General features: G+C 50.5%; 1 protein-coding gene and 1 long non-coding RNA gene across 4 annotated transcripts in view; one reads left to right on the top strand and one right to left on the bottom strand.

Annotated features, from left to right (window-relative positions):
* Positions 1 to 23,562, top strand: part of TNRC6C (trinucleotide repeat containing adaptor 6C) — a 93,877-nt gene that overhangs the window by 25,306 nt on the left and 45,009 nt on the right. For all 3 annotated transcript variants that reach the window (XM_047706488.1, XM_047706487.1, XM_047706486.1), the window contains one exon: positions 13,841 to 16,441. In XM_047706488.1, coding sequence (XP_047562444.1) covers positions 14,059 to 16,441 — 2,383 coding nt within the window. In that variant the 5' untranslated portion in view covers positions 13,841 to 14,058. The remainder of the gene's footprint in view (positions 1 to 13,840; positions 16,442 to 23,562) is intronic.
* LOC125086895 (uncharacterized) lies at positions 980 to 3,817 on the bottom strand. Its single transcript, XR_007123290.1, has 3 exons — positions 3,518 to 3,817; positions 1,684 to 1,848; positions 980 to 1,151 (listed from the first exon to the last, which is right to left on the bottom strand). It is a non-coding gene; the product is annotated as an uncharacterized LOC125086895 (long non-coding RNA).

Raw genomic sequence — 23,562 nt, 5'->3', positions numbered from 1 at the left:
AGAACAATGTATTGTTTTGGTGGCGGCTTGGAACATTTATAAACAGAGGCTTTGATGCACATGCAGTAGCGTGGTGTTTGCTACTTAGAGCTTTTTTAGATAGAGGCAGGAAAGTAATTAAGAAGTTGGACACTTGCCAGTTTACATATGGGGCTCGTTTAGAATATTATCGCCAGTGTTGGTATGCCAAATGTTGCAGGGCTGTTTAGGAAAAGCGAGAAGGAAGGAGGAACGCGCAACAAAGGCGGAGTGTGGAAGAGCAGCGCTATCTGCTTGCGGCCCGGCACTGCGTTATTCTTCCCTGACGTTCAGGACAGCAGAAGAGCGGCCCTGGCGAACGTTGGTGACAGTCGAAAGAATTTAAGGAGGAAGGAAGATCGGTTTAGTGTCAGCTGCAATTAGATAATCAGAGCTTCCAGATCCCCTCTGTGGACGCCTCCCCCTCGCTGAAGGGGATGAATCGGATACCTCCCGGAGCGGAAAGGGCGCGGCTGGCCCCTGCCCCGCGGGCGCCCGCAGGTTGCCGGGGCCCCGGGGCGGCGCGGGAGTCGGCTGGCCGCGCCCCAGCGGGAGGCTCCTTCCGGGGCCTCGGGGCGGCCCCTGCCCGCAGGTACCCCACCCCCGGCGCCTAGAGCAGGAGAGGGAGCGCGGCGGCCGCGGCGGAGGCGGGGACTGGGGCTCTGCGCCCCGGGCCCCTGGCCGTGGCTCCGCCTCGATAAAATGGCGTCTTGGAAAGGAGCGGCCCCTCCGTCGCCGCTGCGGCGACCGTGACGGCGACCGGGATGGTGACCGCCGCTCTCCCTCGCTTCGTGAGCTCCCGGCGCGCCCTCCCCAAGCGCCAAGCAGCGCCTTCTGCCCCTCGGTTCTGCGGCAGTGCTGATGGGCTCTTAACCTGGAGGACGCAGGCTCGTCCCCTGCTGCTTTGCAGAGAGCGCAGGCCCGAATTGGGAGTTGTGCGCGCACTCTGAGTACCGTTTCCAGCAGACCTTTACTCCGGCCTGTGTTTCATCGTTCCTTGGGTTTGTGGAGGTTGACAGATGAAATGTTTAGAGTCTGTCCCGCCTTGCAGTTCTGAATTCAAAGCGCTTTCTCCGTGAGGTTCTCGCACACGCGAAATGCAGTGGAAGGGGAGGCATCTTGCTTCTCAGAAGCTGAAAACAGTTGTTAACATTTATCCTGCTTCTTGAAAGAAGTGGCAGGAAACTTGTGTTACTGGTTAACGTTAGGAGACGCATCTCAACTGGGGGAAAGCACTTGGAGCCACTTTGTATAATGTATGCTTTGCTCTTTGGTCATTTCAGTCCAGGGCTGGTGGGTGCAAAGAATGAGCTCTGTGCTCCGGTTGCTGTGGGTGCTAATTCAGCATCCTGCAGAGTTCCGAGTAAGTCCTGTCCACCCGTCCCTGTCAGATGAATTTGATACTTCGTTAAAATTTTGCCTACTGCAGCTTCTGGAAGCTCTTTGTTAAATACTTTTCCTTGAAAATTTTATCTTTATATGGTAACATTTTGGAACTTAAAAAAAAGAAAAGCCTTTCTCTTTAAATCATGCTATTGTGTAATCCTTTTTAAATTAATCACTTAAGACAGTTATGTTACTTAGATTTTTATAGAGATACCTGTTTTTAGAATGTGTAGCCATTTAAGTAGCAGAAGAAAAGAGAATTTAACATAATACACAAACCTCATTACTTTTTCTTTTTAAGGCTTTTTTTGGGGGGGAATTATTTTGGTAGTAGAATGGTGGAGCGGAAGGAGCACTAGACACAGCTTTCAGTCCGATCCTTACTGCTTATTAGTTATTAACACCTTTTCTGAGTTTGACGTCTCTGAGCCTCTGTTTCCCCATCTGTAAAATGGACATAATTTTGTTAGGGTTCAGTCGATGCATTGTGGTGGAGATACTTCAGGATTTCAAAGTGTCCTGTCACGCCTGATAGATAGGACAGCCCCTTTTTGTAAACTCTCCCGGACTTGTTGCGTATTACGGGTATGGATTTTAGCCTTTCAGAGCTCCTGGGTTGTGCAGGAGAATCTAGAGCAGTTGTATGAGAATTCAGTCTTGGTTTATTTCAGAGTTTTCATTCATTTCGGAGTGCCTGCTCCTGCAGATAAGTCATTTCACAAAAATTTTCCCCCATGGTTCTCTTTTAGACGAGGACTAACACAGGGACTGGTGAAATGATAACACAGTCAAGAGACTTTGGTCAGTGCAAACAAAGTGTGTTCTTCAAATAGTGTCAAAGTCATAACGTTCTCTTAGGAAGAATGGTGTGCCTTAAACATAAAAACAATAATGATCTTTTAGATTGTCATTTTTGGAATAAATTCTCCTATCAGAATATGTTGTGATGGTGATAGATGGTGCGGTGATGAAGGTGGCGGTGGTGACGGTGCGCTGGTGCTGGAGGCGGTGGTGCTGGTGATGAGGGTGGTGGTGACAGTGGTGAGGAGGGGGAGGTGGAGAGAGACATTTAGGGGTTCCCTGGAACAGAGCTGCTCAAACCGTGCCCCTCAGAGGCCCACAGAAGACTTGAAAGGAGTCTGAGTGGGGAGGAGACAGTGGGGAGCGGATGCAGCCCCGATTTTCCACAGCGGCTCTGGGGTTAACACCCCTGTGTGTTGGCGGCATCAGCTCTGCTGTCCGAGTTTCCTCGCTTGTACGGTGTCTGCCACGGCGGTAAGACGACTGTGCTGAGCGGCACTTCCAAACCCACTGGAGCTCGTTTTTGAAAGCCATAGCCATTGCATTAAAATCCTAACTTTCTGCTTTAGCTTTTGAGACCTTTCCAGGTTTCAAATACATTTTTATGTTCAAACTATTATTTTTTTAAGATTTTACTGGTGTATTTATTTGAGAGAGAGAGAGAGCACACAAGCAGGGGCAGGCGGATAGGGAGGGAGAGGCAGGCTTCCTGCTGAGCAGGGAGCCAGAGGACGCGGGCTCAGTCCCAGGACCCTGATCAGGACCTGAGCCAAAGGCAGACGTTTAACCAACTGAGGCCCCCAGGTTCCCCTCAAACTATTACATTTTTAAATGTTAGAGTGATAGGACACAACTGTTTCTCATTGTTAAATTTCTTGAGCAGGAAAAACAAACAACAAAACAAGATGCAAGTGAAAGAAGGGGACTAAGGAAAAACTGAGGCATGGAGCGGAGCCTGCCTGGGTCACGCCTGTCTCGACCGTGGCCTGGGGTTGTCTTTGCAAAGAGCGTGCCTGGGGCACTGAGAACTTACCCGGAGGGCCCCAAATCAGAAGTACAGCACTACGTGCTGAAGAAGCTTTACTGTTCATCCGTAGCTTTTTGGTTTCTATGTATCTGAGCGGAGCCCACAGAAGTACTTAGAGTACTGGAGGTCCGAGAGTTTAATCACGTGAAAACCATCATAGTAACTGTCTCTCTCACTTTTTTCCTTACCTCCTGTTTCATTACAACTGAAAACATTTAAATAGAAAACTAGTTTTAGTAGCTTCCAGATAAGTAATAAACCATTGATAAAAGAGCAGCAAATTACCCGATTAGTCATTTTCAGCCCTTCTGAAGAGTTCCATGTCTGAGGATCTCCAGTCTTTGTGGTCTGGAGGACAAAAGCCCTTGTTTCAAAGTGGACACAGGCATTTCCATGCAGCGGTGAGGACCAAGCTTCTTGGGACCCCCCCTGGTAGCAGCGTCACCTCCCCTTTGTCGCTGCCTTGCCAGAGCACAGGGCCGCGTGCCGTTCAGCAGAACACCTTTACTGAGACATTTCTTCATCTGCTTTCATCTCTCCCGTCCTTTTGCTCTTTTCCCTTAGTTTTCTTGCTCCCTTTTGCCCCTCCCCACTGTTCATCCCTAGTTCTAGAACATTCACCTCACCTCTGAGTTCTGAGCACTTGTCTTCTGGCCCTCACCACTTGCAGACATGTTCTTGATTTTGAGGAAAAGGGTACTGCTCAGTGACGGTGTCCAGATTTCTCAGCGCCTGTTAGATACCGCTCCCACTTGACTGGGGTGTCGAGGAGGGTGACAGGCCTCGAGAGGAGACCGGAGTGGCATTAAGGGCCTTTTAAGGATCTGGATAAAGCACCTGCAGTGCTGGGCTAGTCCACACAGAGATCGGAGGGGACGGGCACACCCTGTGCTCATGAGCTGAAACCCTCACATCTGAGCTTCTGGCTCATTTCTCCCGGGACCTTGGAGCAGATCTGCTTGGGTATCATACAACCACCCAGACTCACATGGCCGTGTGTGCACCCATCATCTCCTCTCCCCAGCCCTCCCTTCCAGAACTACTGTTACTCCAGTACTCCCGAGCTCAGTGGTTGGAACGACCATCCACTCAGGGCCCAAACCCCAGATCTGGGCGTCACTCTTGAATCCTCCCCCCTGCTCCGCACATGTCCCATCTTTCACCAGGTCCTGTGAATTCTCCCACATGAATATCACGCCGTCTCCCCATCTCCCACAGCAGGGCCTTCGGATTACATTATCATTGCCATCTTAGCCTCCACTACGCCCACCAAAGTGGGGACTAGAGAAAAATTAGCATTTATATTTATTTTTCAATATAAAAAGTAAGGAAGGAATTCTGACATTCTAATATTCTACGGCCTGATGTGTGTATCTTCTGCTGGTCCCCCAGTTCTGGGTCCCAGGTGTCATACACAGGCGTGCTGTGGTCTCCTGCGGTGGCGGGGGGGTGTCATGGCAGGAAGGACTGTCTGAGGGATGCGCTCATTCCTTCTTCCCTGTGTGTTCCGTGCCAGGGACCGCTCGTGTGGGCTCAGTTGTGTTTTCAAAGGCCTGTTGGCCTTAGCAGTGCTGGTGTCTGGGCAGGGGGGACTAAATGGGCTGTCTCCTGGCAAAGTAATTGGCTTTCTGTCAGAGGTAACTCTGTTATCAGGACGCCTGGCGGCTCCATCAGTGAAGCCTCTGCCTTCTGCTCAGGTCATGATCCCAGGATGCTGGATCGAGTCCCACATCAGGCTCCCCGGGAGCCTGCTTCTCCCTCTGCCTCCCGCTTCTCCTGCTCTGCTCTCCTTGAGCTCCTGTGCTCGCTCTCTCTGACAAACAAATAAATTAAATCTTCCAAAAAAAAAAAAAAAAAGATAACTCCGGTATCTCTGGCTGGGTGTTCCAAACTTGCTAATGTATAGAAAATGAGAACTTTTATTTTTAACAAAAAATACAGGAGGGATGCTTTTCTAATCTTTGCCGTATATGATCTGGGCTTCCTGTTGCTCATCCTGCATGGGTCTCGTCCCACAAGTGTGCTCGTTTGCTTGTTTGTTTTGTTGGGGCGGCATTTGAAAGTAAATTGCGGATACCATAACCCTTAATATACACCTGTATACAAAGATGTACAGTTGTAGTGTGGTTATATAAGAGACAAATTAGGAAATTTAACTTTGGTATAATCCTATTATCTAATATTAAATGTAATACATTTAAATTTCACCAGTTGACCCAAATAATGCACTTGATAGCAGTTGAATTGTCTCTATATTTATTTTTTTTTTAAGATTTTTTATTTACTGATTTGACAGGCAGAGATCACAAGTAGACAGAGAGGCAAGCAGAGAGAGAGAGGAGGAAGCAGGCTTCCTGCTGAGCGGAGCCCAATGTGGGGCTTGATCCCAGGACCCTGAGACCATGACCTGAGCCAAAGGCAGAGGCTTAACCCAACTGAGCCACCCAGGCACCCCTCTCTCTATATATTTTTGTTTAAAGATTTTATTTATTTATTTGAGAGAGAGAGAGAGAGTATGAGTAGGGGGAGGGTCAGAGGGAGAAGCAGACTCCCTGCCAAGCAGGGAGCCCGATGCGGGACTCGATCCCGGGACTCCAGGATCATGACCCGAGCTGAAGGCAGTCGCTTAACCAACTGAGCCACCCAGGCGCCCTCTATATTTATTTTTAAGTTTTGTTTGTTTAGTAATCACTGCGGCCAGCATGGGGCTCAGGGTCACACCCCCAAGATGAGGAGTCACACGCTCTTCCAGCCAAGCTGGCCAGGTGCCCCCGTCTGTGCCTGCTGACCCCACCTCCACACTCGGAAAGGAAAATGATAGGGTGCGCTACCTTGGAATTGTTTCTGACAGTGACCAGTAGCTCAACGTGCTGTATAGTCCCTGGCTTTGTCATTTTTTTTCATTCTTAATTTTCAGAGAAATAACTGAAACATGCCCGGGGAAAGAGGGCTTTTAAATGGTAGAATAAACACAAGAATACCTTCTGTTTGCTTTTTTTTACGTTTTAAGCACTTCCTGTTTCCGCACACTGCCCCTGAATTAATATTTGGGGACCTACTTTATTTTGATGTTGAAGAACCACAGAAGTAAGAAACAGAACAACAACTGACTTAGGGAAAGGAGGAGGAAGGCGTAGCGGTGCCCAGTGATGGCAGGACGGACGTTAAATGTCAGCTGCAGATGACGCCGTCGTGTGGACAGGAGGTCGCCAGGAGCCCGAAGCTTCTCCAGGACCCTGGGAGAGACCGCGCAGGTGGAGCAGGCGGGCACACGACTGACTGCGCAGCAGTTCGCTTTGTTTTGAGTAAAATGTCATTGCTCTGGATCAACCCCTCCGGTTCTAGAACTTACCTTCAAAGGAAACTGTAGATCTGTAGTGTCATTTACCACTTCGACTGAATGTAGACTGTATCTAAACTTGATTTCACCGGCGATGGTGCGTCAGCTGCTCCGCTAAAAACTGGAGGGGAAAAAACGGGCATCCATTACCAGGTCCGAGTTTACAGCCAAGAGGGAGAGGCGGACTGTCACACGGATGGAGAGCGCACACCAGGATGTGTGTCCTGGGGGGAGAAGGAGCTTGTCTGTCCTGTTCAACACCGTGTCCCCAGCACGGAGCCCGCGGGCGGGAGGCACCCTGTGATAGCTGCCTGTCTAAATCCGGGCTTGGCAAGTGGTGGCCCGCAAGCCGGATCCAGCCTGCCGCCTGCTTTTGTGAATAAAGTCGGGCTGGGACACAGCCGTACTCGTTCATTGACAACGTATTCTCTGTGGCGGCGCTTGCCCCACAGTGACGGGATTGACTAGTAGTTTCTGAGACCATCTGGCCCGCAGAGCCTAAAATATTTACTATCTGGCCCTTTACAGAAAGTGTCTGCCAACCCCTGGTCTAAATGAAGTAAAAGGAGAGGCAGACTGTTAGGATGAACGTGTCCGGGGTCCCCAGCACGGGGCGGCGGGGGTTGGGGGAGGTATCTGCTCAGATGAAGCGTCCGCCACATTGCGACAACAGAGTAGTCGTCTCGTCCAGGTCGGGGACGCCGCTGCCGAGCCCTGTGGCCGGGGGAGCCCCGCGCAGACGGCGCCTTGAGGAGCTGGCCTGAGTGCCGAGAGAGGGGAAGAATGATGGGAAGTGAGGTCCCCAGAGAGAATCAAGCCTAGGGGCTGCTTACAGGAGCCAAGAAACCCACGAGGTGTTCAGGCACCGTGATCTGCCGCGTCCGGCTGTGCGCTCAGAAGGCGCACCTGCAGCGTGCCCTGGAGGGGAGCAGGGGCGGGGATGAGGACGATGCCCGGAGCTGCTCTAACAGTCCAGTCAGGAGATGGGGGCGCTCCAGTGCGGGGAGCTTTTGTTTCTCTCTCTAAGATTTATTCATTGCAAGTAATTTCTGCACCCACCATGGGGCTCAGACTCCCAACCCTGAGATCAAGAGTCACGTACTCTTCCGACTGAGCCAGCCAGGTGCCCCTCTGTTTCTCATTTTTAAATGGAAGATTCTGGAGCCATTCAGTATTAAACTCACAGGCATGACTCGATCCTGCCCTTGTGTTGTCTCAGATAGTGAGCACGTCTGTAGAAGTGACTGTCCGTCGTGCCCATACTGCCACGTTGGTGCTAGTCCTGCCCTGCTCTTTGGAGTTCTTCAAACCCTGGGAGGAGTGGGTGCCAGCGGGAGCCTTCTCGCCGCGGCGATCGCTTCTTGAGAGGACAGACGTGTTTGTTAGAGACAGTCTGTGCTGCGCCGGCCCCTCTCGGGCCCTAGCTACAGCTTGGCGTTGTTACTGGTTTTTATCCTAATGACTGGGTTTTTTGGGAAATTTGAGATTTTTTAGTTTATGTAAATGAAAACATTATCTATCTCACATGGTTATTTCCTTAATTCCAGTGTTAGCCTTTGGTCCTTGGCCCTTCGCCGCTCTTGCAAAGATCCCAAGGGAAAGAAGGGTCTGTGGAAGTGCAGAGTTCCGGGTTGTCGGCGCTAGCTTCTTCCTGTCCGGTAGAGAAGTTCGTAAATTGCTTTTTCTTACAGATGGTTATACAGTTCTGAATGTAAAGATCTAGAGTGATTTACTTTTCTCATCAGCAACATTGCCCTATAATTTATCTCGCAGTGTCTAAAATTAAGTGTTCTGGGGGAGCACCTAAGTGGCTCCGTAAGTTAAGTGTCCGACTCTTGGTTTGGGCTCAGGTTATGATCTCAGGGTCCTGGGGTCCAGCCCTGAGCATCAGGCTTTGTGCTCCATGGGGAATCTGCTTGAGATTTTCTTTCTCTCCATCTGCCCCTCCCTCCCAATAAATAAATAAATAAATCTTTTTTTTTTTAAGTTTTGAAAAAAATTAAATGTTTTGGCCATTTGTATTCCTATTTCTTATTTACAGTTTCAGATTTTGATTATAAATATTTATAGAAAAGTCCAAAACAAAATCATCTGAGTAGCAGGATGGCATATGTTAGAAATGTTCTACAACATTTATTGAAAACTCACTGCGTTTTTTGGTTGTTTATTTCCAGACAGTGTAGTTCTTTGTCTTTGACTCTGTTCATTTCAACAGAATAAATTAAACAGTTTGATTATTAAAATATCTTTGCTTTACATGTGAAAAGAAGCTCAACATTACTAATTATTAAGCAGATGCAAATCCAAGTCTCAGCGCGATGCCGCTTCCCAGCCGTTCGGGCGGCTGCTGTTCCCACAGAAGGTAACAGGTCTGGTCGAGGGTGTGGAGCAACGGCGGCGGGGAGCCTGCTTCCCCCCTCCCTCTGCCTGCTGCTCTGCCTACTTGTGATCTCTCGCTCTCTGTCAAATAAATAAATAAAATCTTTAAAAAGAACAAAAGGGGGTTGTGGAGCAAATGGAGCCCTTGTGTCCTGCTGGTAGGAATCCTTACCGAGCCGCAGCTATGGTGGGAAACAGTATGGCAGTTGCTCAAAAGATTAAACCTAGATTTACCGTATGATCCAGCCGTGCCACTTCTGGGGATGCACCCAGAAGAACTGCAAGCAGAGACTGGAACGGATGCTTGTATACGGCTGTCTATGGCAGCGCCATTCACAACAGCCGAAAGATGGAAGCAGCCCGCGGTGTCCGTGGAGGAGGGGCGGGTGAACACGGCGCGGTGTATTCACGCAGTAGAAAGTTGCTCATCCTGAAAAAGGAGGAAGCGGGTTCTGACACCTGCTGCAATGCGGATGGCCCTTGAGAACATGATGCTGGGAGAAGTGAGCCAGACGGAAAAGGACAAATACTGGACGTTTCTGTTTATAAGAAGTACGTGGGGGACGCCTGGGTGGCTCAGTTGGTTAAGCAGCTGCCTTCGGCTCAGGTCATGGTCCCAGCGTCCTGGGATCGAGTCCCGCATCGGGCTCCTTGCTCATCAGGGAGCCTGCTTCTCCCTCTGCCTCTGCCTGCCATTCTGTCTGCCTGTGCTCGCTCTCTCTCCCTCTCGCTCTCTGACAAATAAATAAATAAAAATCTTAAAAAAAAAAAAAAGAAGTACGTGGAATAGTCAGGGTCACAGTGTCACCAGAGCCTGCGGGAGGGCAAGAGGCGAGAGGACATCTTGTGTGATAGGTTACGCCCTCAGGTTGGGGTGATGGGTATAGCGCTGATGCTTGTACAGCGCAAATGTACTTAAACCCACTGAATCGTGTATCACAAAGGGCTAAGATGGGAAATGTGTATTTTACCAAAATAAAAAGAAATCTTTGGGCGCCTGGGTGGCTCAGTGGGTTGAGCCGCTGCCTTCGGCTCGGGTCATGATCTCAGGGTCCTGGGATCGAGTCCCGCATCGGGCTCTCTGCTCAGCGGAGAGCCTGCTTCCTCCTCTCTCTCTCTCTCTCTCTCTCTGCCTGCCTCTCTGCCTACTTGTGATCTCTCTCTGTGAAATAAATAAATAAAATCTTAAAAAAAAAAAAAAAAAAAAAAAAAAAAAAAGAAATCTTTGCTCTGATACTGAGGTTGAGACTGAACATGCCAGCTTTGTGGCTCGGTACTTTCGTGTGTGAGTCTCCTGTCTCCATGGAGGGTACGGCCGCTCTAGACATCATCTGGTCTACAGCTGAAACCTTAGGGCTTATGTAGTCCGTCCCCATCTCTGTGGAGCGGAGAAGGGACGAGGCCTTGTTTGGATAGCGAGCGCCTTTAGCTGGCACTCAGCTTGGGTTCCATACGCGTACATTCTTTGGTTGGTCCAGGAAGCCCATGCTGGCTGGCTGCCGTGCAGCGGACACGATGGCCGCAGAGCTGTGCTCCAGGGCTCCCTTCAGAATCCCACTGCACCCGGTGGCCAGACTGGGCTTTCATCCCACTGCGTCTCCTTGCACACGTGAAGTTCGCACGCATTTCTGGCCATGCAGGTTTGACCGCTTCTCTTCCATACATCCCTGTGGTGAGGAGCACTGGTGCTTTGCTTGGGTCCCTTTTGGGATTCCATTTATGTCACTTCCTTTGATACCACAGTGAAGCATTTAACTTTTTTCAATTTTTGGATACATTTTTAAAATAGAAGAAAGTATGCAAAAACTAATGTAACTGAATCCACGGGACACGTGTAACAGTCTTTTGTCGAGTTTGCTTCAGCTCTCTTAGAAATGATACAGATGTTCCTCACTCACATTTTCGTCTCCCCTGAAAGGAATCCCAGGCCTCATGTTTCAGTGTGAGTGACGTCTCGTGGTGTTCAAGTGCGTTTCCCAATTACTGATGAGATCGGTTATTATTTCGTGTGTTAGCGGCTGTCAAGGGCCTCTTCTCTGGATTGCCTCTTTCTGTTGTTTTCCTGCCTTTGTTGGGTTTTGGTCTTGTTCTTACTGAATTGTAGGGATTCTTTTTTTTTTTAAGATTTTATTTATTTATTTGACAGACAGAGATCACAAGTAGGCAGAGAGGCAGGCAGGGAGAGAGAGGGGGAAGCAGACTCTCCAAGAAGCAGAGAGCCTGATGTGGGGCTCGATCCCAGGACCCTAGGATCATGACCTGAGCCAAAGGCGGAGGCTTTAACCCACTGAGCCACCCAAGTGCCCTGAATTGTAGGGATTCTTCATTCTTTACTCTGTTCTCTCTTCTTCCTGTCTGTGGCTTGTTTTTGGTTTTTTGTTTGTTTGGTTTTTTAAGCTTCCTTTATATGATATCTGCTGTCATATGGTTGTTTTTAGATGAACAGGATCAAATTTATCAACTCCTTAGGAAGATAAGTGTCCCACGTCGTAGAGATGGCCTCCTGTATTTCCTTATTGAGCTTAAGGAAGTCTTGCTTTTGTAACTAGGTCTTTAATCCATCTAGAGCTGATTTTTCTATATGATTGGAGGCAGGGATCTTATTTTTTCCATATGGCTAGCCACATGTCCCAACAGCATTTATTAGCTGGTCCTTCCTTTCTCCACTGGCTTGTGATGCTGTCCTTCATATCCAAGCACACAAATATGTATTTCAAACCTGATGCATAGCTGAGTATGAGTCCAGCAGATTCTGGGCCGAGCAGCAGACAAAGGCATTCCACACAGACACCCTAGACCATTAAGAGAGCTGATTCTTTTGCATTGTGACCTGTTGTGGAAGAGAAAAAATAATGATACGTATTCGAAAGGTACACCAGGAATGCATTGGTAAGCCAGGTTAGTGACCTCCTGCTGTCTCAGTGTGGGTTGCAGTGAGTACTGTCCTAGGCCTGGTGTGTCCTGTCCCCAAGGGAAGCAAGACTGTTAGGAGAGTGAACTCTGGGAGATTTGCTGGTAATAATCCATAATCTCTGGTTTTTTAACTTGGTCTTATTTTCTGCCTTAAATGGTGTGTGGCACATTTACCTCTTTGAATTTATTATTACAAAAGCTAGTTTTAGTAGCACATGCAAAACTAGTGAGGTCATGACCTGAGCTGAAAACAAGAGTTGATGCTTAATGGCTGAGCCACCCAGGCACCCCTCCTCTGCACATTTTTAATCAGATTATTTGGGTTTCTTGGTGTTGAGTTGTACTGGTTCTGCATATATTTTGAATATTAACCCCTTGTCAGCTATGTCATTTGCAAATACTTTCTCTCATTCGGTAGCTTGCCTTTTTGTCTTATTGGTGGTTTCCTTTGCTGCACACCTAGAGCAAAATTCTGAATTCATTACATCCCTTTTAAATCAAACAACAAAACCATTTTTTTTTTTAAGGTTGAAGTTGTCGCTAGGATGTTCTTTGTAGCAATAGTGATCATTCTTTACACACTTCCGCTGTTTTTCTTTTAGCTCCAGTAAACTTTAAAAGAGGTTTTCTGTTGGAAACCCAGTTTTACTTCCCAGGAGTAAAATTTTTCTTATTAAAAATGTGAGGAAGGGGCGCCTGGGTGGCTCAGTGGGTTAAGCCTCTGCCTTCGGCTTAGGTCATGATCTCAGGGTCCTGGGATCGAGCCCTACATCTGGCTCTCTGCTCAGCGGGGAGCCTGCTTCCTCCTCTCTCTCTCTCGCTCTCTGCCTCTCTGCCTACTTGTGACCTCTCTCTCTGTCGAATAAATAAAAAATTTTTTTTAAATGTGAGGAAAACATAATGAAGAAAAGGTTCTAAAAGAGAAGAAATATTTTATTGCAGTTATCTGTACATCGTACTGTTTGAAGAAACCATCAAGGATTTCTAAGCTGTGTGAATTTGTTGTATGCATAGGTTAAATCAATTTTTTAATGTTTTATTTAGTTTGGATCCATACTTTAGATAGAGTCTGCTGGAAACTCATTGGACTATAAGTTGGATTGCAGTGTTAGAAATAGTCAAATAACTAGAAATCCTAGGAAATAAAATGCAGATGGCAAATACTGGATTCTTTAAAAGGATCATAAGGGTGAAATGAAATGAATGCTAGAACGGAAGATAGTGCATCCCATCATTCTGGGGTCTCCAGTGCAAAGACTGTGGATGGAGGAGATGGAGAGCAAGGGGAGAAGGTCTTCAGAGAGTTCTTATTTGTGTTTAATAATGGCAAACCGTGATTGCTGGTGATGACAGAGAAGTAATAGAAATGTAATGAACTGTTTTAACCCTCCGTACTCGGCGATAACGTAAGATAGCATTTTCTAATGCTTCTTCTCTCCCTCTGGCCCTCATCCCCAAAATACTGCTTCTGTTACATGGTTCTGCACTGTGTTTACCATTGTTTTCTACTGAGTGAGCTGTGTAGCCTCTGTACTGTGCCGTAGCTCCAGTTGGAGTTCTGGAAGAGAACTACGGACTGAATTTGAAAAGCCCGGTGCACGTGGTGTCCCCGCAGTCCGGGTGTGTTCAGGTGCGGCTCGGCCACATCAGTGTCCTACCTGGGATCCTGCCACACGGCTTCCTCTCCTGCAGATGGCTTTCAGGGACGCTCATGTGCTCACGTGCACCATGAGTCTCCTCAGGAGGGATAATGGTCTGGGGTAGTGGTAAGGATGAATACCGTTTTAGAAACACAAGCTCTTTTTTAAACAGAACTTACTATGAAGGCAGGTAACTTTTTTCCTAAGTCATTTTTTCACATTTGTCATTCAGCGTTGAACCTGGAAATAAGGAGCTTCCCCCAAAGACTAATTCACAGTGGATTCATTGACAGGTGGGAAAAAGAACTAATTCTGAATGTGTTTCGTGTTTTTCAGATCTCAGTCACGGCGGATTGGCAGATCACTATGAAAGTTCCCACTGGGGACAGCAGCCCACGTACAGAGGTGAAGCCAGCAGCAGCTGGGATAAAGTGATAATAGACAGGACTGACAAGGAGGCGTGGCCTTCCATCACAGGAGCAGAGACTGAATCTGCCTCAGAATGTACTACAGACACTGACTCTGCCTCCAACTGTGGCTCAGAGAACAGTAGCATGGCTACGGGGAGTGCCCAGGGCACCTTCACTGGACATACCAAGAAGACAAATGGCAATAATGGCACCAACGGTGCACTCGTCCAAAGCCCTTCTAATCAGAGTGCCCTTGGAGCAGGGGGCGCCAACGGTAATGGAAATGGAGCCAGAGTGTGGGGCGTAGCCACAGGCTCCAGCTCCGGCCCAACTCACTGCTCTCTCAGCGGTGGGGATGGAAAAATGGACAACATGATCGGAGATGGGAGAAGTCAGAATTGCTGGGGTGCTTCCAACTCCAACGCAGGCATTAATCTTAACCTTAACCCTAATGCCAACCCAGCTGCCTGGCCTGTACTTGGACATGAAGGAACTGTGGCGACAGGCAACCCTTCCAGTATTTGCAGTCCGGTCAGTGCCATAGGTCAAAATACGGGCAACCAGAACGGGAACCCAACAGGCACTTTAGGTGCTTGGGGAAACTTGCTGCCGCCAGAGAGCACAGAACCACAAACGTCCACTTCTCAGAATGTGTCTTTCAGCGTACAACCTCAGAACCTTAACCCTGATGGACCAAATAACACTAACCCCATGAACTCTTCACCAAACCCTGTCAATGCAATGCAGACAAACGGACTGCCAAACTGGGGCATGGCTGTTGGTGTGGGGGCCATCGTCCCGCCCCACCTGCACGGCCTTCCGGGTGCTAACGGACCATCAGTTTCTCAAGGCGGCGGGAGCAGTGGTGAAGGAATCAGCAGTTCGGTGTGGGGACTGTCCCCAGGTAACCCTGCCCCAGGAAGTAGCAATTCTGGGTTCGGTCAGGGGAATGGAGACACTGTGAACTCAGCATTGAATGCTAAACAAAATGGATCCAGCAGTGCTGTGCAGAAGGAAGGAAGCGGAGGAAGCGCCTGGGACTCCGGCCCTCCTGCCGGTCCTGGGCTCCTCGCCTGGGGACGGGGCAGTGGCAACAACAGCGGCGTTAGTCATATCCATTCAGGGGCTTGGGGCCACCCCAGCCGGAGCACCTCTAACGGTGTGAATGGGGAATGGGGCAAGCCCCCAAACCAGCATTCCAACAGCGACGTCAACGGGAAAGGGTCAGCAGGGTGGGACAGTCCGAGTGTTAGCAGCCAGAATCCTGCCATGCAGCCTGGCGGTGAGCACATGAACTCTTGGGCCAAAGCTGCGTCTTCTGGAACGACAGCCAGTGAAGGAAGTAGCGACGGCTCTGGCAGTCACAATGAAGGAAGCTCTGGGAGGGAAGGAGCAGAAGGCCGAAGGCGAGATAAAGGGATGATAGACCAAGGGCACATCCAATTGCCAAGGAACGATCTTGACCCAAGAGTTCTGTCTAATACTGGTTGGGGACAGACTCCAGTAAAGCAAAACACTGCCTGGGAATTTGAAGAGTCCCCTAGGTCTGAGAGAAAAAATGACAATGGGACAGAGGCCTGGGGCTGTGCCGCTACTCAGCCTTCAAACTCAGGGGGGAAGAGTGACGGGTCCATCGTGAACAGTACAAATACCTCTTCAGTGTCCGGGTGGGCCAGCGCGCCGCCGGCTGCTGGGCCGGCAAGCACAGGCTGGGGAGACGGCAGCAGCAAAGCGCCGAGTGGCCCAGGGGTTTGGGGGGACTCGATAAGCTCTGCTGCCGTCAGTAATGCTGCTGCCGCCGCCAAGGGTGGCCATGCTTGGAGCGGGACCGCAAATCAGGAGGACAAGGCGCCCACCTGGGGGGAGCCTCAGAAACCCAAATCTCAGAACTGGGGAGACGGACAAAAGTCTAATCCGGCCTGGAGTGCGGGAGGGGGAGACTGGGCCGATTCATCTTCTGTTCTCGGACACTTGGGGGATGGGAAGAAAAATGGCTCTGGCTGGGATGCTGACAGTAACCGGTCAGGGTCTGGCTGGAACGATGCTCCCAGGTCTGGGCCCAGTGGCTGGGGTAATGGCACAAACACAAAGGGGAACCCAGGGACAAACTGGGGAGAGTCTTTAAAACCTGGCCCGCAGCAGAACTGGGCGGGCAAACCCCAAGACAACAATGTGAGTAACTGGGGAGGAGCCGCTTCCGTGAAACAGACTGGAACCGGGTGGATCGGGGGGCCGGTCCCTGTCACACAGAAGGACGGCAGTGAGGCCACGGGCTGGGAGGAACCTTCTCCGCCATCCATTCGACGCAAAATGGAAATTGATGACGGTACCTCAGCTTGGGGTGACCCGAGCAACTACAACAACAAAACTGTAAACATGTGGGATAGAAACAACCCAGGCCTGCAGAGCAGTGCCACGGCCGCCGCCACCGCCACCGCCACCGCGAGCAGCAGCGCGGACGCGGCCGAGACGCCGCCACCGCACCCGGCCGGCACCCAGCTCAGTCGGTCGCCGCTGCTCGGCCCAGGTACGGGGACACTTCGGGAACTTACGGGGTTAAAAAGATCGTTTGCTCTCATTACACACAGACACACGCTTCAGTGGGGTTTCATACAGCGAAAGACATTAATTTCCGTGCCCTTCCCCTTGTGGTGCTGTGTTCAAATGTTACCCCTAGAGAGTAAAGACAGGAGGATTCTCGATAGCTTTCTACCCAGAAGGAAGGATTTTCGGTGCTTCCAGCATTGAGGAGGGTAGAGAAGAGATGGATCTTCTTCAGGAAAGATTGGCGAGCATTGGTTAGCCGGTGTTTCCTTAACAAAAGTCTTTGTTTCCTTCTGGGCTGAGCCAGTGGTCCTCACGCCTGGCTCGGTGAGAAGTGCTAGGGAGCTTAGGGGCTGGGGAGCCGATCACCAGGACTTCTGGTGTCACTGGCCTGCTGGGCGGCCCGTGTGCGGGTGGCTTCAGAGCTCCCTGGGCCTTCCTGACGTGTGGTTGGTGCTGAAATGGAACCGTTCGTGTAGTGAGAGTGGCATTACCCAGTAGGAGTCGTGCTGTGAGTCCAGCTGGAAGAAAAATCCTAAAATTAGACTAAAACTTGGGTCTTGAGTTCCCACTTTGTGCAAGGCCCTGTGCTGGACGCTGTGGCGGAAAAGAGTCTTCCCAGACCAGACCAGAATCTTCCCGCGGGGCTCATGAGTGGTGACAAAATACACGTGCAGTGCTCCCCAGCTGGGCTGTGCAGCAGGAGCTGACAGCAGCCCCACTTTCTGCCTGGGAATCGGCTCCTGACACGGCGGTCTCGCTGTGCTCTGGGCGAGAAGCGGGCTCACCGAATCACGGGGCACCGGGTGCAGAAGGACCAGAAGGAGAATCCAGTCCAAGCGAGGGCCTCACACTTAGGCCTTCCTCCCCCGTCTCCTTTTCCCCACGCAGCTAGAGGCTGCTGCGTCAAGGCCCACCGCAGTGCCAGGGAGGCCGCCTCCTGCCCAGCGCCCTTCTTTCCCGGGTGCTCTGGCTATCGTGTCTTTTTACACTGACCATCAGCCTCCTTCCGGTGTCTGTAGTTGCTTGTGTAGTGTTGTCCTCTGGGACCCTATGAAGCAAGGCTAAGCTGCTTGTCCCGTATTGCAGAATTTCGGACAGTGGCACGTAGTCGTCCTGTCCCACTCTCCAGAAAATACTCCTGGCTCTTTGCCGCTGTTCCTCATTGTCCTGGTTTTAAGTCCTTCTTGTTGTCCTCTGGAAGAGCCGTGGCTTGTGAGGGTCTCTGTGCCCAGAACGGACATCACTGGTTTACGAGTATGGTTTTAACAAGTGCAGAAGTAGTCGAGGCTGTAAGTTCCTTCTCTCCTAAAACTCCTACTCCTGGCAATGAATTCTGAGTTTCCCTTAGCCCTTCTGAGCCACATCTCACTATTTGTCCTAAACTCTGTCTAGAATCTGAAGTTTTTCTTTTCGTTAAGACAACTATGAAGCCCTTCCTCGCTCAGGACTATTCGTGTGCACTTGGTCACTTGGTGTCCCAAGTGTAGAACTTGGGCCCTGGCAAAGTTTTGCATTCCAGTCCCCCAGCCTGTTGAAATCTGTCTGTACCCTGATCTGTAATCAGCGTATAGGCTAATCCTTCGGTTTTCCTACCATCTCTAAATTTTTATAAACATGCCGTAAAGACAGGACTAAGGATAGAGTCCTTTCTGCAAGGTCACTCACTCAGTCACCTCAGGTATGGAACTGAATTGGCATCCAAAATCCGACCTACAAGGGAGTCTGGCAAGCGACGTGTTTTAGCTATGGGCCTCAGTAATACGGGAAGGCTCTTAGAAGGCCGTAGAACAGATGCTGAGTGCTCGTTGCCTCTGTCATGGGCTGAGATGTGGGTTAAAATCATTATTCTGACCATTGAACATCATTCGTACAGGTATGAATAAAGAACGATTGGTGCACCCCCAACGCCAGAGCTCGGTCGGAAGCCCAATTGAGGCTGGTTACTTCCATTCCCCTGGCTCCTACCTCCCAGCCTCCTCAGTCCCAGGATTTCTGATCACCCATCAGAGCCCCGTTGTCAGTAAGGTTTAGTAAGGAGCTACAGGGCTCTTGTACCCATCTGTATTAATGCTTCTAGAACTGGTACCTTCATCCTTTTATTAGGCATACACTCATTTGAAATAAGTCATTGAATGCTACTGTGTGCCAGGAATAGGACACAGAGGCTCAGGATAGAATAACGTAGAGGACAGGAGTTCTGCCCTCTTTAAACCTCCATGTGGACAGAAAGGCAAGTACCTAGACAAAAAGTCCAGAGGGAAAAGTGGTTGGGGTAAGTGTTAGGGTGACAGGAAGGCCTTACAGAGAGAAGCTGGAAATTGGGCAAGGCCTTTTAGGCCTTTGAAAGAGCTGGATTGTATTCAGAGGAGAGAGGCCGGTGAGTTTTCGTGATTTGGTTCACAAAATTTGTTTTTTAAGATTGATTTCTTAGAGAGAGCGTGCACGAGCAGTGGGGAGAGAGGCAAGAGGGGAGGGAAAGACTGTCTAAGCAGACTCTGCATAGAGCCTGACACAGGGCTTGATCCCATGACCCTGAGATCACGACCTGAGCTGAAACCCAAGAGTCGCACACCTAACCGCCTGAGCCACCCAGGCGCCCCCAGTGAGGGGTTTCAACAAATCGGTTGCTCAGACTGACTTGTAGAATCATTCCAACCATAAAATTAAGAATGGGTCAGTGGGAAGCAAAGCTGGGAGGATTTGCTCAGCCATGCTCAGCCAGTGTCTTGATGGTGATGGTGGCCCTGGATTGGGACAGTGGCAGGCCCTGGAGACAGAGGTAGACAGACAGAGGAGACGGAGCTGCTACAGAGGGAGCAGAAAGGCTTGGAAAGTGTGTGGAAGCAAAGAAGGAGAGTGAGCAGGGAGGGTTCAGAGCTGGGGAGAGTGGGCCCTTGAGCAGGTCACTCACTGACTCCCGAAGGAGCGCAGCAGGGGGCACCTGTCCCTTGGCGGTGAAACACAGGTGGCGATAGAGGCCAGCCCCAGCCAGAGCTTGGGCTGGAGGTGCAGCTGTGGGAGAGCAGCGGGGAGTAGAGGCAAGATCAGGAGTAGAGACTTCATTTAAGACAGTAGAGTTCGGAGCCTGTTTAAAGACTGCTGGAGGGGCACCTGGGGGGGCTCAGTCAGTTGCGAATCTGACACTTGGTTTCAGCTCAGGCCATGATCTCAGGGTCACGGGATTGAGCCCCACATTGGGCTCCCTGCTCAGTGTGAGGTCTCCTTGGGATTCTTTCTGCCCTCCCCCCACTTCTATCCGTGGGTGTTGTTTCTCTCTCTCTCTCTCAAATAAAATCTTTTTTTAAAATGCTAGAAAGGAGCCAGTAGAGAGGGAGAATTATGCAGAGGGAGGGGATCCCTACTTCTAGCCGAGAGGAGTGCTTCCCCCAATTTGTACAGAAGGCCGGGGTGTCTGTGGCCAGAGGGTGACAGGGTGTCTGTAGCCCAGGGTGCTGGGCTTCTTTTTCTCCGAGTGTCAGGGATACCAGTCTTGAGTACAGAGGGGGCGGGCAAGAGCAGTGGTGCGAGCAGAGGTGAAGTTTGCATTAGCCACGTACGAAAGGGAGCAGAGGGCTTAACCACGGCTCCCCCGAAGGGCTACTGGAGACTGTCCAGGATCCAGACGTCCCAGTTGCACAGGAGATGAACATTCATTTATCCAGCATGTGGTCAGTAGGACCCACTATATGCCAGGCAGCTCTCTGGTTTGGAGGACAGCAGGGGACAGAGGAGGCAGAACCCCTGTTCTGGTGGGGGTGCGATCCAGCAAGGGGGGCCTGGGCTTCATGGGGTATGAGGCACGTAGCGGTGTGGTGGTGAGGGTGCTGCAGGGAGGGGAGCCGGGCGGGGGCCTCCAGCGCAGAGGTGCTCATGCTGTTCGGTCTTCCCTGCGCGCCCTGAGCAGCCAGAGCAAAAGGAGGGCTGTCCCCACTCTTGAGTTTGGTTCAAACACCACGGCCCTCCGGAGCCTCCCCTGGTCTGCCCGCTGGATGTGACCACTCCAGCCTCCTTAGATGCCTGCAGTTGGTTCACTTTTACCTCTCCGAGCCACCATGTTGGGAATCCTTTATGGAGCGCAAGACTATTGTAGCCTGTCCGTACGCTTCTCCGTCCCTAAACCAAAGGTCAGGTTGGTTTATTGGCCCATTTTGTTCATGTGAATCAGCATTTTTAATGAAAATGTTTTCTAAAAATTCCAGATTCCTGGCTTCTTTTGGAAACCAGGAAGGCCTGACTCATTGGATTCAGACGGCAGCGGTCAGCCGAGTGGCTGACTTTAAACAAGGCCTATGCTTTCTAGTTTGCCACACTGCCCACCGCCTCCCAGGGCAGCCCACCCCGAGGCTTGAGCAGAGCCATGGGTCATCAGGCTTGGGTTCCTGTTCTTTTCAAGTGGGCCTGGGTGCGCTACATGGCTGGCTCCCCAGGGACTGGAATTTGCAACTCCTGTTTTTCTTACTAAGACATGACTAACACTTCTAAGCACTTGAACGTTTTATAGCGTGCTTGAGGGAATGAGGGGAAGCGAGAAGGAAGAAAGGTAATTCATGCCATAAACGAAGGGATATGGGCACTGAGACGTGGTAACGTAGAACTCAGTGGTTTGATTAGCATTGCAGTAAAGGTATACACACAGCACTGAGGAGAATCAATGGTTACCAGTAGCCTTCATGTCCCTCCTCCCCAAGACTGTCTTCCAGAAATCCTCACGCCCAGGGCAGTTCATCCCAGGTCACAGTTTGAGCCCGTGGTGCTGCGCACAGTCTTCTGGAAAAGTTCCAGCCGAAACATGCCCTTGTGCACTGGGGTCCCGGTGACGAATGTGGCCTGACAGTGCTTGGTGACCACACGCCTGTATCTTCACACGTCCTCTCGTGTCATCCTTACGCCCCTCGGCCTCCGCCTGCAGAGCTTGAGTGGCTCACGGAGGGTATACACATGGTGAGGTCCCAGATGTGTGACACACACCTTGCCTGCTACCATCCTGCCATCGTGCAGGTGTAACACCCCACAGAGACGGGAGCCACGTCGCCGTAGTGGTTTTTTCCCTCTCTGATATGCTACTCTTAGAATCCACTCTTCCTGGCTTTTAGTGGACAAAGAATGTGAGCTTTACCCTGGATAAAGGCGTTCTTTTTCAGTTGGATGGGCCCAAGTTGTTCCCTTTTATGTGAAAAAATTTATAGATGATTTTTTTTATAACAAACTGCACATCTTATCACCGAGTGGGAAAGAAGGGAAACGTGGTCCATCGAGCCATGGTGTCTGTTTGTCTTCCTTGCCGCCGCTCCAGCCCTCGGGCCTTAGGCATGCAGCAGTGTGTAAGCTGCTGGGACCTTGGTTTTACTACCTAACAGAGACAAAACGTGAGATGGATGTTTTCCATGGAGCTGGCCCGCGTGCAGAGTCTGCTGAGCTGAGTGTATGGCACCGTGACGATGGGGTCGCCACCTCCTGGCTCCACCAGGGCCCCAAGCAGCCATGCTGAGGTGTGCTTCCTGCCCCACATCACCTGCACTGTTCACGTCCCGGGTGTGGAGGCGGCGCCCTGTGCAGTGAGAACAGAGCTCCTCGCCCTGGGGGATCACGGGTGATAGAAGCCTGGCACTTTGCAGCCCGGCAGACCGAGCCGTTCCTTGAGCTGATAGAAGAAGCGGTTACGCCATCACACCAGCTCCCTCCTAGCGATGGTGGCGCGCTTGTTCCTTTTGGTCCCCTCCATCAGCAGTGAAGATGTCAGCTCGTGGTCCTCCTTGTGGGCGTGGGGACATCTGGGCAGCCGGGATCACTGATGGCAGCAGCAGTCACAGCACCCGCCAGGCCGTGGGTTAGCTCATTGTGGCTTGAAGACTTGCTCTGACTGGTTTCCATCAGTCTGCTGGGTTTCTGCACCCCAGCAGAGCCACGCACCCGACTCGTTGATGACGTTCCTGCTCTTCGTAGAGTTGTTCCATATCAGGAATTCTGCGACTGTGCTGTTGGCCTGGCTGGCGTCACCCAAATTTGCACCTTTGTCAGGCATTCAGTTGTTGCTCATCACCACTGGTCTGCAGGGCACCTGGGGGGTTCAGCCGGCGAAGCGTCCGACTCTTGTTCGCAGCAAGGGTCTTGATCTCAGGGTCGTGAGTTCAGGCCCCGCTTTGGGCTCCATGCTGGGCGTGGAACCTACTTCAAACAGACAAAAAACAGAACTCAGTATTGATCTCTGTCTTACAAAATGTTTCCTCACTTAACGTTTGCGTGTGTGTGTCTGGTTTTAGAGAAGTGAATGCAATAGGACAGTCGTTTTGTCTCATTCTTGTTACACTGGTATCGGTTCATTTTCTGATAAGCCTGAGGAAAACTGGTAGTAATTTAGGAGATACAGTGTAGTTTCATAAGCTGGAGTATTTGGATCTCCTTCAGACCAGGAGAAGCAGATGGAACGCAGTAATCTGGAGAAATGTTCCCGTGCCTGGCTTTGGGTCAGAGGTGGTGAGCTGCCTGAGAGGGACTCGTGAGGCTGTTATTAACATGGCGTGTCGGGTTGGGTATGACGGGACCACACAGTACCTGCTCCTTGACGTTGCCCCGGGGACCGTGGGAATGTGGGCTGGACGCACAGGACCTGCTGACTTGTGCCCTGATGTGCAAGGAGCCGGCAAGCCTTGGAGAACCAGTGTGTGACTGTGATGGGTACTGGAGGTGTAGCGTGAAGTGAGCGTCGCATTTACTTCTGTTTCTAAGGGGATAAATAAGGGGATGAACGTGGATCCTAAAAATACTAACCAGCCTGCTGAGCACACTTAGAGATAAGTATCCTGACATTTAAAAATCAGTTTGCAGACACAGGAGAAAACTAAACATGAAATAATACAACTTCTTTTTTTTTTTTTTTTTTAAAGATTTTATTTATTTATTTATTTGAGAGACAGAGATCACAAGTAGGCAGAGAGGCAGGCAGAGAGAGAGGAGGAAGCAGGCTCCCTGCTGAGCAGAGAACCCTATGCAGGGCTCGATCCCAGGACCCTGGGATCATGATCTGAGCCGAAGGCAGAGGCTTTAACCCACTGAGCCACCCAGGAGCCCCGGAATAATACAACTTCTGATGAGAAACAGATC

The sequence above is a fragment of the Lutra lutra genome, chromosome 16 (assembly GCF_902655055.1).
Source record: "Lutra lutra chromosome 16, mLutLut1.2, whole genome shotgun sequence".
NCBI lineage: Eukaryota > Metazoa > Chordata > Mammalia > Carnivora > Mustelidae > Lutra > Lutra lutra.
The sequence above is the reverse complement of the archived record's forward strand: the minus strand, read 5'-3'. Positions and strand labels throughout refer to the sequence as shown.